Here is a 16,660-nt window from a genome sequence, read left to right on the forward strand (position 1 = left end):
NGCCGGCCCGCTGACCGTCCCAGGAGTTCACCACGCGGTGGTAAGACGAGCTTTAGTCTGCTTTATTCTGTGTGACCTTCACTTCGGGTTCAAATAATGGAGATGCTTCATGTACTTACTGTTGTTGGCAGTACAGCGCATGGTAGTGTCGGTGTTTGAGCAGCGTAAACAGAGTGAAGGCAAACAATTCACGTGAGTTCACACCAACAAGAGAAATAATAAGTTAACAATTTAATTTAACACTAAAAATGATCGCATTATGAAATTAACATCGAATGAGATTATAGACTTTTGAAATATATATATTATATATATATATATATATTAACTCAACCTGATTGGTTGTCATCATAGGTTAAGTGTTTATTAATTGTTTAATGCAGAGGTTTGCAAACCCGTGGCTCCTGAGCCGCATGTGGTTCTCCAGCCGTCCTGTGCGTTGGCTCCCTGGTTGATGATATTTAATATTTATGATTCAACCAAGTCAATAGAGCCTGTAGATCTGATAGGTCGGACCCTTTAAGGTCCGACCTATCAGATGTTTTTTATTCTGATAACAGAACAGACATTTTTTTATATAATTTTTATGATGAAGATTAGATGTGAAATGTCGTTGTTTCATACAAAGTCGAATCAAAGGTCTTTCCTGTGTTGTAACAGGTATTACAACAGTGAACTGCTTTTTTTGTGTGGAATTATACATGATTCTGTAATGTATATAGTATATGTAAATATTTCAAACAAAGCACTACTTCCTTCCTTTTAAGAGCTGAAATGATCGTAATGGATTTTTACCAAAACAAGGGAGTTAAAGAGAAAAATAAAAGATGGAAGTAACTGTAATTGATCCTGTAAAAATATGTGAAATGATTTTCAATTCCTCAGTTCGATCCAAAGACCTCAGAACTTCGCGGCCTGCTGGCACACACACCCTGATGGAGCAACTAAATCTGACAGACGTCATGGTAGGGAACAACAGTAATTGCTCCACCATAGATGACTTCCGTAACCGGGTTTACACCACAACCTACTCCATCATCACAGTGGTCGGCCTGGTGGGGAACGGGTTGGCCCTGGTGGTCCTGATAAAAACGAGAAGCCAGAACTCTCCGTTTCACATCTACATGATGAACCTGGCCATGTCGGACCTGCTCTTTGTTCTGACGCTGCCTATGAGGGTTCTCTACTATGTTAAAAAGGGTCAGTGGGACCTTGGGGACTTCCTGTGTCGCATCAGCTCCTACACTCTCTACGTAAACCTCTACTGCAGTATTTACATAATGGCCGCCATGTCCGTCACCCGCTTCATGGCCATCGTCTTCCCCGTGCAGAACATGCGTCTTGTGACGGTGAAACGCGCTCGCCTGGTGTGTGTCAGCATTTGGTTGTTTATCTCCGTGTCCAGCACCCCCTTTCTCATGTCTGGAGAGAAATTCGACCCGGTCACTAATAAAACCAAATGCTTTGAGCCTCCAAGTAGTACACAACAACTGCAGAAACTAAAAAAAATGAACTATTTTGCTCTGGTAGTCGGTTTCGTCGTGCCTTTCCTGGTGATCCTGATCTGCTACGTGGGCATCGTCCGCGTCCTCGTGTCTCGCAACAATGTTGCACGTCGTCAAAGTGAGACAGGCTCCAAGGCCATCAGAATGATTGTCATCGTCCTGCTTACTTTTCTGATCTGCTTCATGCCGTACCACATACAACGCACCGTTCACCTGTACCTCATAACCCCGTACGACACCTGTTCGTATCAGAGAGGCATGCAGAAGTCCGTGGTGGTGACGCTCAGCCTGGCGGCCGCTAACACCTGCTTCGACCCTCTGCTCTACTTTTTCTCCGGGGAGAGTTTCCGCAAGCGCGTGTCCTCGTTTAGGATATCGGGAAAAGGCAAGTTGCAGCAGAGAGAGGAGAGTCAGACCATGTGACCTCACGGTTGACACAACACGTTCCAGTTCAAGATCTAACGGAAGCTTTTTGATTTCAAATTATCAGATTACAGCCTGAGCCTCGTCGTCAATATTGATTCATATTTGTTCTTCTTCTCGCTGCCTTACGTGTGTGTGTGTGCATGCATCTACTGAAGATAAGATTAAAGTTTTAAACTACTTTCACAGAAAAGTCAATGGGAGTGCACAAACACAAGTTTTACATTTGAAACTAAACATGTAAACGAATTACTAAGTCAGATTTACACATTTTTTACACACCGGGGCTGTTGACTGTTACACCAGTGACCTCTGGTGGCGGAGGTCCACTCTGTCACCTGAGAGACTTGGCTGCAGCCACAATTAAATCGCCCTTAAATAATCAGATTTAACCACGCTGATTGGCTACATTTCTGATGCATGCACATACCTCATGTCGGTAACAGCTCAGCCATTGGCTGCTGCACTGACTGGGCGCTGGTTCTAGAGCGCCAGAAGTTCGGAAGAGGTTAGAACATAACTCCCTCTTCTAGAGACGGAGTCGGAGAAAAGCTGACCCAGCTAAAACTCTGATACATCAGAGTTCTGATCTGTTCTGGTCTGTGCAGCATCTGCGGTTCCTCGTTGGTAGAGTAGCGCTTTCTGCAAGATTATCATCTTCTCAGTCCGACTCTGTCTGTTTGAAATGACGATGCTCACATTGTTTTTGTTTCCTCTTTTTGTCGTGTCTCAGTCAGTCTTTTGTGTGTGTTGCAGACATCTTTTAAACATTCTTATGCCTGTAATAATATGATAATCATATTTATAATAATCACTGTCCACTGAGGTTTTTTTTCTTCTTGCTGTAAGGTCTTTATTGTATATACTTAAAAGGTCCCTAAAGTTAACAGTATACCGGGCATTCCCATGTATGAAAATAGTATTAAATGTGATGATTTGTAATTGTATTTATATATATGTGTGTGTATATATATATGTCTGTGTGTGTGTGTGTGTATATATATATAATATACAAATAATTTTTTTTCCCCTTTGAGCTTATCTGTATAAACAGTGAAACGTATTAGAAAATTCAGATGGAGTCCGGTCTGTGTGGACAAGGATCTAACAGTTCAAACAGGATTAGGAGACTCGACAAACTGGGTGAGTGACATGAGGAGAGAGTGGAGTTGTGGGTGAGTGAAGTGAGGAGAGAGTGAAGTTGTGGGTGAGTGAAGTGAGGAGAGAGCTTCGATAAATCGCACATGAGTGAAAGGGGCGTGATTGTGGAATCACGGGTGAAAGAACACGACTGTGACGAAAGGTGGCGCCAACACTAAGAGACGAGGCATCTCTGGTGTACATACTGTATGTTAACGTGTGACGAGGTGAAACTCTACAAAGTTCAAACATGGTTGAGTGACTGACTCCACTGTAAATAACTCGTTCAGACTAGTGTAGACAAAACAGAAAAATAAAAGTATATATATATATATATATAAATTCAATGTGTCGTAATATAATTATTATTTTTTCAATGTGTCGTAAGATTAATTTAAGGAATGACCGAACTAGACCAGGGAATCAACGTCAATATGGTTATGCTGCCATCTCATGGTAGAACAAGTTATTACAACACAATGAAACCCTGGGGTTGACGTAGTAATTGATACAATAAGCTGCTCATTTTTCAGGTAGTCATATATGTTAAATACATATTGTCTGTAACTGACAGAAACCACTCCATAACAAGGTAGTTAAACTGACTGACGTTGGTGACAGAAAACAACTACATTAACTACTACGTTCTGTTTTGGTTATGAACGGTGAAGGGCCCCGAGAGTGCCCCGCCCTCGCCTGATCAAAATAAACATTCGTCCACTAAGTGTCACACTTCCACATATTTTAAAATACCACTTCTCGCTCATCAAACAGTGCCCCCGCTCCCACCCTATTTGTTTTATAATCAGCTGTGATTGGAGTTGTTGCTAGCGTGTTATTCAACAGTTTATTATTTTTATTTATGTGTCCGTAGATCTTTACATGCATGCCTTTGTTTGGGCGACATGACTAAATAAACTATATGGGGAAAAAAGCCTGGCAGCAGAAAGGGAGAGGGGTTGAGGGGGTGAGGCGACCGGTCACAGGAACACAGGACACCTCTGTGTTTCCACTTCATAGACAGATATTATCGAGCACATGATTGTCTCCCTATTCTACTGCAACAAAAACATCTTTGTTTTTCCATTTGCAAATCAAAGCTATCTTTGAGATGGGAATCTTGCAGTGGCAGGGTGAGTGAAGCTCACAGCAGAAACACCGACCAGAACGGCGGCGGCAGTGAGGAAAGTCCCGGGTAAACGCTGTTAGTTCTGGAAAAGAGGTCTGAATCATTCGACGTTTGTAGCATTTTACCACCAAAGAAAATTCACCAAGAGCCGCAAATACATTTGTATTTATAGTGTCAGTTTTAGTGGTTGCAGTAGTATGAAGACTTAGAGGAGTACTACAGGTACATTAAAGTACATATTTATATGGACGTGAATATGAAACAAATGCTAAATGTTAAAAATTATTGACATTTTATTATCATTATTATATTTCATGCAGACAGTGAGGGTTGAACTGAGTTTTCAGTATGAAAAAAAAATCCTCACAGTTATTCATAGTATAGCTGACCCAATTTCCTCTAGCAGGTTAAACTAATAATAAAAAAAGGATAAATATTATGGACCATACGGAATATTTTCTTAGCAAATTGCAGTTGTTCAAGTAGTATGATGAGTAACAAGTAATTCAGCTAACGCACAGTTCTGGGTTAGTGAGCTAAAATCGACCTCTACGCTTAAGTTTATGCTGAAATTTTAGTGTTCAGGTTGCAGATGGTAGGTCTTATTTGCCTGTTATTGGAACTTTATTTTGTATTTTGTATACTAATTATTACAAATATAATTTACTTCCTCACTGCACTATAACTGCAATATCTCTATGCCCCATAGGCGGCGCCAAATTAATTATTTGTGGATTATTAGTGGTGTTAGGCAGGACGACAGTCCTGGTGTTTGTTACAGTCGGTGAGGCTGACGCTGGGCTTGAACGTAATCTGGGATCATCAACACTGAACGTTTTCTTTTTTTCATTTCGCTGCCGTCTGTGTGACTCTGCTGACGTCACGCCATGTGATTCCTGCAAAGCAGAGTTCTGTTTCTGTGAAACTGACATGTTATGTGTGCATGTGTGGAATCATGCCTGTGCTCATTTATTTTGTCTACATCACGTGGTCACATGACATTTTAGACACGTCCTGGTAAACGTCTTCAAAAGTCCAGGCAGACTGTTTTTCTTCACTTCCGTAACGTGAGGTCAGAGGTTAAAGCAGCAGGACGTGGTTGTTGCTGTGATGACATTTGACCAAACAGCTCATTACAGGTGGATTAACACGAGTCTCCACGTCTCCACGTCCACTGGAGGCAGTGCAGGTGGATTAACACGAGTCTCCACGTCCACTGGAGGCAGTATTTAAGCCTTTCCTCAGACATCTGTTATTTACTTGGTCCCTCCACATGAAAAACAGACAATAACGCCTCCCACTGGTCTTGTTTTCACATCATGTGCTATCCAACAGACCCTCTTCCCTCCCCCCGTTCAACTCCACCTCCCCCCAGCTGCCTTAATCTTTCACCTACCAGCAGTGGAGGCCAACATCCAACCATAGGACGTTGGTTGTTTTTGTGTTCCGTCTGCAGCGATGACATATTTAAAGTCGTTTGTTCATTATCGGACGTTTGGCTGCTCCGTGACGCACACGCAGAGAAAGGCTCCTCAGTTTACCTGACTCCATGTTGTTATCACAGCGTCACTGCTTTCTGTTTCACTGGACAACATAAGAACCGATCTGTTGTCCTCGGTCTCCGTCTTTAGTCCGTCTGCTGTTTGTTTAGGACAGGAGCGACGGAAGAAACATCAGTGACTAATCGTTGTCTTCTACATTTATAATTTATAAATTATAAATCACATATTGATTACTGTTGCTGGGCCAAGTAGTGGAAGAGTGGTTAGTGTTCTTGCCTTGTTCTTGCCTTGGACATTAGAGACAGAGGAGACAGTGGTGGTCTGTGTGGACATTAGAGACAGTGGTGGTCTGTGTGGACATTAGAGACAAAGCAGCATGTGGACAGAGAATCCATGTCCCTGGTCCAGACAGGTGTCAGTTGTTGTTCTTTCCTTGTCTTTTTCTTTGAGTTTCTTCTGTATAAGAACACATGAGTTATATTGTGCAACACTGCCCCTAGTGGTTTCCGGTGGTACTGCTCTATTCATCTGTTGGGACTTGCATCGACAAAGTCTCCGAAGGCCAACAAAATTGTACGTGTAACATGCAGAAAGGACCGGCACCTCCGTTCACAGTCACTTTCGTTTGGTGCTCAAACTGGGCTCCAGGCCTACAGTACATTTCTTCGTCGTCTGGTATTTATTTATAAAAGTGTAAGGAAATCTCATTATCGTGCTCTTTTACCGGCTGGTCAGAGTCGAACTGTGTGTAGGATTCAAACAAGTGTCAACAGACTTGGAGCGGTGAGTTAAAAATAAGGCTGGAGTACTCTCATGTGGGGCGCAGCTTGGTGCAACGTTGTTTATTTTCTCCCTCAAGTAGCAATTGTCCTCACTTCCAACCAAAGGGTAACACCTCGTCTCGGACTCTTCACTGGGTCATCGTCAGAACTCGCCCTCACCCACAACAATCTCTCTCTCTCTCTCTGTCTCTGCTCCACACAATGGGCTGCTTGTTGTCCCCACCAGGAGGACAGGAAACCTCCTCTTGTTGGAGCAGAGAGAATCAGGCCTAACTCCCTAACGCTGGTCTGCTCCTGCATGTAGCCCTCGTTGACCCCAAAATCTTCATCAATGCCGGCCATTGATGAGACACTCAAGTTTATCTAATTATGTGTAAGCAGTTTCTTTCACTCTGCTGCCATCACTGGTCCAATTAGGACTGGAACAGAAAGAGGGTCAGACTCCACTGGGCCCCTTTTGTCTGAGCTGCTGAATAACTGGTGATTAGCATCTGTTTAGCTGCCATGCTAATGGTTCTGGAGTTCAACACGTTCCAGTGACCGTAATTAATAATCGCATCCCTCCTGTCTCGTTAGTTAGTTCATCAGTTAGTGAGCGCCACCTGCTGCTTCATTATTGCCACCACTGCATCAGAATCGGGGCAGATGAACAATAACAGTAGAACTGTTACTGTTAGCGTAGCCTAATTAATAGCATGCTATACTAGCAGTCCACAACCTTTTTTGTACCAGGGACGGTTGTCCGGTAATAACGTGTCATCTTTTATGAATGACTGTTAGCGTAGCCTAATTAATAGCATACTATACTAGCCGTCCACAACCTGTACCAAGTCCCACTGTGACCCGGTACTAAATGACCTACGGACCTGCACCAGTCCCCAGACCATGGGTTGGTAAATAACATCAACCCACCGGTCTTTGTTTACATTTTTGTCCCTACTGTGTATTTATTTTTATATCTCAGCCTTCACATTAATGTTTTTGTATTTATTTTTCAGAATCCCCTGTATGTGTAAATGTATTTGGTCATAAATATGGATTCTGATTCCACAGTCATTTTACAGCTGTATACAGTATTTATATATATACACAGTAAGACAACTGCTCAGTGAGATGGTCATCACTAAATACCTGACAGGTCTTCAAACTGTGGCCCAGACATATGGTCCACCAGAACCCACAAAAACATGTTCCATAAATAAAGGGAAACCTGCAATAAATGTTGAACTGAGACTCGGAGCCAAAGAAAACAGTCGTACATTCCAGCAGCTGTTTTAAAAGAAAGCAACGACAATCGTGATTTCAAAAACAGAGAGAGAGAGAGAGAGGGAGTGTAAGTGAGTGTGAGGGTGAATTTATGGGAAAACACTATCGTTGTGGGGACATTTTGCGGGTCCGACCGTATTTGGAGGTTTGGTTTGTGGTTACCAATAAATTAAGGTTCAGATTAGAATCACGGTAAGAAGTGGGATTTAGGATTAGATTTGTTGTTGTTAAAGTTAATGAAAGGGAAAGGGTTTGGGAATGTAACGCTGATGTCATCAGGTCTGTAACAAAACACAGGCATAAAATCCACAAAAACACACGACTCACAAGAACGTTGTGTTTAATGTCCGTCAAGTACAGGTTTTTTTTCACTCCTGAATTTAAGGGTTGAAAGAATTGGATCAGCTGTTGTAAAATATCTGGTCCACAAATGTGTGGGAAAACCGATCTGAGCGGAAAACAACGTTAGCTTTGTGTCAACCACTAATGGAACACACAGGGCCCAATTAGAACACTGACGCTAATTAGATCTGCTTGCTTGGCTGCAGTGGTCCATCTGAATGCAGTATGAAAATCTGAATCACATTTTATTTTCTGTTTTGGCAAAAAGTTTTATTTTAGACTTTTTTTTTTTTCAGCGACTATTGTCAAGCTCCCAACTCTGGTAGTTTAACATCTTGTGCCTTGGAACTGTTGAACCAGAACTCGGTTGATGCAGTAATTCCTACATTATTAGTATCTATTAAATACAGTCAGATAAACAGATGAAGAAAATAGTAAATAGAGTTGAAATCCCTTCATTTTGATGTGCCACCCCTGACCCCCGAACCTCACCTTCACCCACTTAGGAAGCCACTGGATTATGCTAACCCTTAACTTTTCACATTTTTTATTAACATCTTAAATTATTAATAATTTGCACTTTTTTTGATCCCATGATTTTTTGACACATCTAGGGAGACATCAGTGCAATTAAATTAATAGAGATTCACTTTGTTAATCGATCTCCTTAAAGAGAGGAAAGTGAGTCGTTCCTGAGGAAAGATTCACTTTGTTAATCGATCTCCTTATAGACAAGTGAGTCGTTCCTGAGGAGTATATTTCTAAATATATATTTCACCTCGGGGTGTATCTAAACAGCTGTATAGAATATAAACAACTGTAAAAACACAACACTGACGTCTTCATTACTTCATTTCTGTTCCCGCTATCACATCGTTCCAGAAGTTTCCTGCACGCGTCCTCAGCAGAGAGGAAGTTTCCACCTATCCTGACTTTGACGTTCGCTGTCTCTGACTTTACATTGTTAGTAAACAAAAGAGAGCGCGGCCTCCACTGCCGCTGACATTGTGCTCCATGTAAAGAGTCCAGGTCAATAATAATCCGGATACTTCATCGGGTCTAGTACTTGTTGATGTCAGCTGAAAGTCCCTGTTCCTGTTCCCAGGCTGAGCAGGGCGGCGGCGCGGTGGGAGTGACCCGTGTGCTGTTCATGTGCCCGGCAGTGATTTGTGGACAGGGTTATCATCAAGACTCTTGAGGTCAAAGGCCACCGCCAAAACTGCTGGGTAGTGATTACATTTACAGACAGTTTGATTTCAAATCTGCTGACCAGTGGTCAGTCGACTGTTGTAGTACAAATACTTAAAATGTTCTTTTCAGTTTTTATTTTATTATAATATTGATTACACCAGTGAATCTGAAAACTTTTGTAATTTTGGTACATTAACCTGCTGTTAGGATGGAACAGCATTGTTAGATTGAGAACAATCTTCTGTGTTTGAAACTTAAAAAAGAAAAATGCTGCAAAAAGAGGGGGAAAAAGTGAGAGTATTTATTTAGTTATTGGACTGGTTTTCATCCACAAATCACTACATTTACTGTTTGTTTGCACACTGTCAGCACGCTGCCTCCCCCAAACCCCCACCATAACTATACCGTATTTGGAGGTTTGGTTTGTGGTTACCAATAAATTAAGGTTCAGATTAGAATCACGGTAAGAAGTGGGATTTAGGATTAGATTTGTTGTTGTTGAAGTTAATGAAAGGGAAAGGGTTTGGGAATGTAACGCTGATGTCATCAGGTCTGTAACAAAACACAGGCATAAAATCCACAAAAACACACGACTCACAAGAACGTTGTGTTTAATGTCCGTCAAGTACAGGTTTTTTTTCACTCCTGAATTTAAGGGTTGAAAGAATTGGATCAGCTGTTGTAAAATATCTGGTCCACAAATGTGTGGGAAAACCGATCTGAGCGGAAAACAACGTTAGCTTTGTGTCAACCACTAATGGAACACACAGGGCCCAATTAGAACACTGACGCTAATTAGATCTGCTTGCTTGGCTGCAGTGGTCCATCTTGATGCAGTATGAAAATCTGAATCACATTTTATTTTCTGTTTTGGCAAAGAGTTTTATTTTAGACTTTTTTTTTTTCAGCGACTATTGTCAAGCTCCCAACTCTGGTAGTTTAACATCTTGTGCCTTGGAACTGTTTGGAACTGTTGAACCAGAACTCGGTTGATGCAGTAATTCCTACATTATTAGTATCTATCGAATACAGTCAGATAAACAGATGAAGAAAATAGTAAATAGAGTTGAAATCCCTTCATTTTGATGTGCCACCCCTGACCCCCGAACCCCACCTTCACCCACTTAGGAAGCCACTGGATTATGCTAACCCTTAACTTTTCACATTTTTTATTAACATCTTAAATTATTAATAATTTGCACTTTTTTTGATCCCATGATTTTTTGACACATCTAGGGAGACATCAGTGCAATTAAATTAATAGAGATTCACTTTGTTAATCGATCTCCTTATAGACAAGTGAGTCGTTCCTGAGGAGTATATTTCTAAATATATATTTCACCTCGGGGTGTATCTAAACAGCTGTATAGAATATAAACAACTGTAAAAACACAACACTGACGTCTTCATTACTTCATTTCTGTTCCCGCTATCACATCGTTCCAGAAGTTTCCTGCACGCGTCCTCAGCAGAGAGGAAGTTTCCACCTATCCTGACTTTGACGTTCGCTGTCTCTGACTTTACATTGTTAGTAAACAAAAGAGAGCGCGGCCTCCACTGCCGCTGACATTGTGCTCCATGTAAAGAGTCCAGGTCAATAATAATCCGGATACTTCATCGGGTCTAGTACTTGTTGATGTCAGCTGAAAGTCCCTGTTCCTGTTCCCAGGCTGAGCAGGGCGGCGGCGCAGTGGGAGTGACCCGTGTGCTGTTCATGTGCCCGGCAGTGATTTGTGGACAGGGTTATCATCAAGACTCTTGAGGTCAAAGGCCACCGCCAAAACTGCTGGGTAGTGATTACATTTACAGACAGTTTGATTTCAAATCTGCTGACCAGTGGTCAGTCGACTGTTGTAGTACAAATACTTAAAATGTTCTTTTCAGTTTTTATTTTATTATAATATTGATTACACCAGTGAATCTGAAAACTTTTGTAATTTTGGTACATTAACCTGCTGTTAGGATGGAACAGCATTGTTAGATTGAGAACAATCTTCTGTGTTTGAAACTTAAAAAAGAAAAATGCTGCAAAAAGAGGGGGAAAAAGTGAGAGTATTTATTTAGTTATTGGACTGGTTTTCATCCACAAATCACTACATTTACTGTTTGTTTGCACACTGTCAGCACGCTGCCTCCCCCAAACCCCCACCATAACTATAAAAATTCCTGCACAGCATTTGGAACCAAGTTGTTATTATTGAATAAAAATAAAAACATTTCCTAACGTTGGCTACTTGGAGTCGCTCCATGGTATGAAGTATAAAATCTAACAGCTGCTCTTCATGTTACTGTCCAGTTTTTCCTTCTTTGTTTCCAGACGAGAAAATCCACCTCCGTGGAAATCTGCACGGCGAACATCTGCAGCTCACTGCGTTATTAACAGCAGAGTGTTGACGAGCTGCGGTCCAGGTCTGTAGCTGGTCTTCGTTACTGCTCACGTCATCACGTTACCGTGAAGCAGTGTCACTGACGTACCAGACGTGTTCTGATGTCGGACCAGGTCACACTGATGTTGTAGACCTCGGCTGCGACCCACAATTATTTTCATCACTGATCAATAAAGCAAATATGTAAGTAACGTCAATGACGTGTTTAACTTTATCTCTGTTGGTAGGTGTTTTTGGACCCAGCAGCGGTCTGCGTGCCATACTTTGAGAACCAACGAACGGCAGTACAATATTCTTGAACGTCACATCAATAATCTTGAAAACATACAGATGAACTCACTTCTCCTCCCTATGTTTCAAAATCATACACTTGGCTCCGGGTCAAACCATAACATTTTCTTAAACTATAAAGTTGTTGTTGTTGGCATTGACCACAGGAGACATAAACATGTCAACACGTGATTACTGTTCCACTCCTCTTCAAACAAATGCTGGTTCTCGGCCCTGATGAACAGAACAGAACATCCACATTCTCTGTCTCTTCTCGGCCGACTACAGTCCAGAACACTGACCAGAACCCAGTCTGAACCAGAACCGATCTGGATCAAAGATCAGTGTTGAAGTCGATCTCAGGGCCGGACACTTTATTCACTGCACTTTATTATTAGTTTTGTTGTTGTCTTATTCTGTAGGTCTGCTGCTGTTGGTCTTGTGATGCGACTGCAGAACCGTCCCGGTGTCACCTGACTCTGGCAGGTCGGGCTGGGATTGGACAGGGAGTAGAATGAACCCGATTGGACGGCGTGTCCCAGGTTAGTCCCGTTTATTGACACGATTCCTACAACATGTTCTCGATCCTGGCTGTTTTCATCGAGAACCTCTTCCTGTTAGGGTTAAGCGAGGTAACCGTGGCGACTGTTTTCAATATCCGAGGGTGAGGGCTGACACAGAGGGGTGTGTGACCTTCAGCGAAATATATTTTACAGACAAACACATTCAGACTTTGTGAATAGGATGAAGAGAATGAAAACAAATGTGGCTGACGTTCCACTTATAGGGCTGTGGTCAGATTAAAGACAGCTGTGTGGGAGCGATACGGGTGGCGGGAGAACTTTTTTATTATTATTATTTTGAGATTTAAAATTGAGTTTGAACCTTTTCTAGATCCATCTGATTTTTTAAAATTATTTTTGTGAAAAAAACTAAAAGGAATTTTAAAAGAAGTGGATTGCATTTGTATTTATTATATTTGTGCTTCAGTCTAACTGCTTCGTCTCTGATAAATATAAATTAAATTAAAATATTTTTTAAATTATATTTTAAAAAAACAACATTCAACTGAAAGACAAACTCCTCACTTCATTTGAACGTCTTCCACTCTCCATAGCTCCTCGTCTGTTTTCACATGTGCGCACTTATCTCCAGTCGCCGCTGTGATTTAAATCCTCATGACTCCCCTGCAAACACAGAGACGTGCTGATAGTTATTGAGAAACGGAGGCCACGTCTGCAGGGCACAGGGAGCTGCGTGGTTGGACAAAGGCCTTCTACTGTCAGGTCTCCCCCTCTGGACACCCACCTGGGACGGAACCCGCATGTCTCCGTACCGTGGTGACTTCAGTGTGTGAGTAGATCAGAGGCTGAGCTCTGTTTATCTGCCTCTCACAACTGTTATTGTCCAGGGGCAGGAATCGAGCTTTTGTCGCTTATCATGTGTTACAGTTTATCACAGTTACACAGTTAATTACACAGTTTAAAAAAAAGTTGCTGCTATGATCAAAACGTTCACGCTGCAGTAGACGACTTTGAATGACTGCATTTAAACACAGTAAACACAAACGTCCATGAAGACGTCCGTCCTGCTGCTGACCCTGAACCAGTGACTGGTTGAATAACGTACTGTATAACACGTAATAAAACACCTGTACGCACACACAGAGCCAGTTAGTAATGATGTTGATGATGATGATGATGATGATGGTAATGAAGACTAATAAGTGCTAGAACTGTGCTAATGACCAAAGTGACGCTCCAGGAATAGTCGGGTCTTAAAATAGAGCGGCTGAAGTCGGGTCCAGAGAAAGACCTATTGTAGGTCAGGGGCAGAAACAAGGGGGTGTTTGACAAACAAATCCTGATTGGTGTCTTTGTTTCACATGTGCATGTGTGAGTCACAAGTTCTAGAATTTTTTTATCCATCCATCCCTCTGTCTGTGGGTCCATCCAGTCGTCCATCCACCCAGAGTAAGAGAAGAACTTAATTTGACCACTAGGTGGTGTGATTTTAAACATTAGTTAACAATACCTGCTCATACTATACCTGTTAACATCCATTCTTTCATCTTCTATCATCATCCATTTCAGGGCCGTGATGTAGTTGGAGTCCAACCAGCAGGGGGCAGCCTTGGGATCGTCTCCCTGAACAGGTCTTCGGTCCACCACAGGGTCACCTATAAAGACAAACTAATCATTCACACCAACATTCACCATACAGAATGACCCGGGATCGAACCAGTGACCTTCTAGCTATAAGGCAAGAATGCTTGCCCTATTTTTTTTTTAAATCAATCAATAAGTACATGACCCTCTAGCAGTACCGCCATGGACCCCACAGGGGTCACGACCCCCCTGTTGAACAGCCCTATACAATTCTTTTTTTATATAACTTGCAGCCAGAGTGATCCGGATTTTGAACAGCCCTATACAATTCTTTTTTTTTTTTATAACTTGCAGCCAGAGTGATCTGGATCTTGTGTTCTGACCTAGCGGCAGGTCAAACCTTGAGGCAGAACTGTTCTCATGACCGCGGCAGCAGCATCTCATGTGGTGGGCTAGGTCATCAGAATACGAACAACAAAAAAACAACAAAAAAAAACATCGGAAATGGCGGTTAAAAGTGTTTTCTCTTTTTGTCAGGACAACGCTTTTACGTCCTTCTCTGCAGGCTCTTCGGCAGCAGGCTGCGGGACGTGATTGGCTGTTCGAGCCGCTGCTACTTTATAAAAGTGCTGATTGCGCGCGTGAGCTTCAGAGTCGGAGAGACGGAGCAGTGGATACAGTGAGGAGCAGCGGAGGAAGAGGAGGAGGAGGAAACACGAGGAAAACATCAGAGCAACATCAACAACAATCTGAGTCCAAGGAGAATCAAAGACGATTAAACGGCTGTCGGATTATTGACAGGAAGAAGTCGAGTCGATAACGTCACTCGTAAGTTCCAGAAAAATCTATCGAATTATCAGTTCGTTCGTCTGTTGAAACTTACTAATGTTTTATCACGTTTATATATATTATTATTTAAATATATTTTTTTACCACAACAATGTATTTTTACTATGATTATTTAAATATTTTTTTCCTTTTTTCCATCTTTGGGGTTAATATATCAGTGTATATGTACTGTAAATATACTTATTATTAGTATTATTATTATTACACTCAAATTATTCAACGAGGAAATTAAACTTCATTCTTTTTATAAATATGACTTATTTTATTGGTATTATTATTATTAGTGGTATAATTAAATGAAAAGTTTGTGGTTTTTTTTAGTAATTTTCACATTTTCTCCACATTTAAAACTGCACTTCAGGTTCATGTCCTAACATAGAAGTGCACACAGATGAAACATGCATTTTTATTATTTATTATGTGAGAAGAATATTATCGAGTTGGATACAGGTTCTGACCCAAGGATGATATTATAATTATTTTTATTTATTTGTTTTTTCTCGTTATTTCTGTTAATGTTTTTTTTACTGCCAAATGAATAGAAGTTATTTGTTTTTTCTCGTTATTTCTGTTCATGTTTTTTCACTGCCAAAGGAATAGAAAGAAAAAAAAAAGGTTTGACGTCCACAGTCCTTCAGAGACTCCTCTGTGTCACCGCACATGTATGCTAATCTGCAGTAACTGCAGCTATGCATGTCAAATGGGATGTTTTTCTTCACGCACCACTGCAGCACCTCCTCCGGGTCGTGGACTGTTGAATAAGTTGTAGCCCGCTGAGGAGCGGACCAGCCGGACCCCGGGGTCTCACAAATCCTCCTGCCGTAGCCAATGACAATATCTCCGTCTCCGTGCAGTTTCACAGACGGAAATAAAAAGTTGTGGATGAACAGAGTGTGGTCCTGATGGAGAGGATGATTGGACCTTTACTGCTCTGAGGCCAACAAAAGGACTTTACACCAGCCACAGAGGTACAAAGGAGGTTATTGGACGTGGTTAAAGCTGAGGCACTCAGCCCCGAGGAGCGGCTGAAGGAAATGGTATTTAACAAACTTTTAAAACGAAACATCGGTGCATGGATGGGCGGTGGAGCAGAAGTTTAATGGGGAGTTCACCGTCTCCTTTCTTTCTCTTCTCAGCGTGGCCGTGGCTTTGGCTCATTTGCATTTGTATAAGACTGGGCCGTGTCACTGCGAGCGTGTCATGCGACGGGAACACCTCGCAAATTACTCTACCAGGATCAAAAACGAAAAACCGTTGAGTTGAAATGACGCTGCTACAAAACACATATAAGAAAAAAAATATATTATTCTTTAAGTAAAAAAAAAAAAGTGAATTTGAAATGTTTTCCAAAATAAAAGTCTAAAATTGTTTAGCATCAGTAAAACCTGAGGCAGCTGTAGCTGCGGCCTGGACGGATTCGCAGCCTTCGAAGCCCCCACCCCCACCTTTAGGTCACTGCCCTGACTCTCATCCTCTCTGACCTGCTACCTCATCACTCACTATTTCCTGTGCGTTGCGTTTCCTCCCATTATTCTCCCGACTCCTGAACGGTGCCGTACACCCCCGCTGTCACTTATCTGCGTCTCGACCTTTTCATGAATGATTTGATCCTGTATTTGTGCTTCCATCTTTAGCCCACCTGCCCTCTTGTTCACATCCATGTTTCCTAGAAGTGTTCCACACCCCCTGCTCCTCCACATTGTTCTGCTCTCTCCTCATTCCTAGAACCTGGAGTGGGGGGGTGGAGTGGGGGCGGGTCACAGTTA

The 16,660-nt window shown here is 41.9% G+C and overlaps 2 protein-coding genes and 1 long non-coding RNA gene across 11 annotated transcripts in view; 2 read left to right on the forward strand and 1 right to left on the reverse strand.

Annotated features, from left to right (window-relative positions):
• The first annotated feature begins 1 nt into the window (after window position 1).
• Window positions 2-13,429, forward strand: cysltr1 (cysteinyl leukotriene receptor 1). Of its 9 annotated transcripts, none has more exons than XM_025063392.1 (6): window positions 125-192; window positions 886-965; window positions 1,045-3,071; window positions 11,598-11,850; window positions 12,360-12,479; window positions 13,055-13,429. In XM_025063392.1, the coding sequence occupies exons 1-3, from the start codon at window positions 140-142 to the stop codon at window positions 1,926-1,928; spliced, it is 1,017 nt and encodes a 338-aa protein (XP_024919160.1). In that variant the 5' UTR covers window positions 125-139; the 3' UTR covers window positions 1,929-3,071; window positions 11,598-11,850; window positions 12,360-12,479; window positions 13,055-13,429. The 9 variants fall into 9 exon arrangements, with proteins under 9 accessions (XP_024919164.1, XP_016894872.1, XP_024919163.1 ...); XM_025063394.1 differs by having other exon boundaries at window positions 13,137-13,429; XM_025063390.1 differs by having other exon boundaries at window positions 11,598-12,479.
• LOC112488233 (uncharacterized) lies at window positions 11,171-13,110 on the reverse strand. Its single transcript, XR_003052081.1, has 2 exons — window positions 13,026-13,110; window positions 11,171-12,630 (listed from the first exon to the last, which is right to left on the reverse strand). It is a non-coding gene; the product is annotated as an uncharacterized LOC112488233 (long non-coding RNA).
• A 973-nt stretch (window positions 13,430-14,402) lies between the features above and the next one.
• The window catches only part of LOC103391315 (endothelin receptor type B-like), an 11,565-nt gene continuing 9,307 nt past the window's right edge, over window positions 14,403-16,660 (forward strand). Inside the window, exons 1-2 of the mRNA XM_008327536.3 lie at window positions 14,403-14,492; window positions 14,583-14,873. The gene's annotated coding sequence lies outside the window, so the exon portion shown is untranslated. The remainder of the gene's footprint in view (window positions 14,493-14,582; window positions 14,874-16,660) is intronic.

The sequence above is a fragment of the Cynoglossus semilaevis genome, chromosome 15 (assembly GCF_000523025.1).
Source record: "Cynoglossus semilaevis isolate Cse_v1.0 chromosome 15, Cse_v1.0, whole genome shotgun sequence".
Taxonomy (NCBI): Eukaryota; Metazoa; Chordata; class Actinopteri; order Pleuronectiformes; family Cynoglossidae; genus Cynoglossus; species Cynoglossus semilaevis.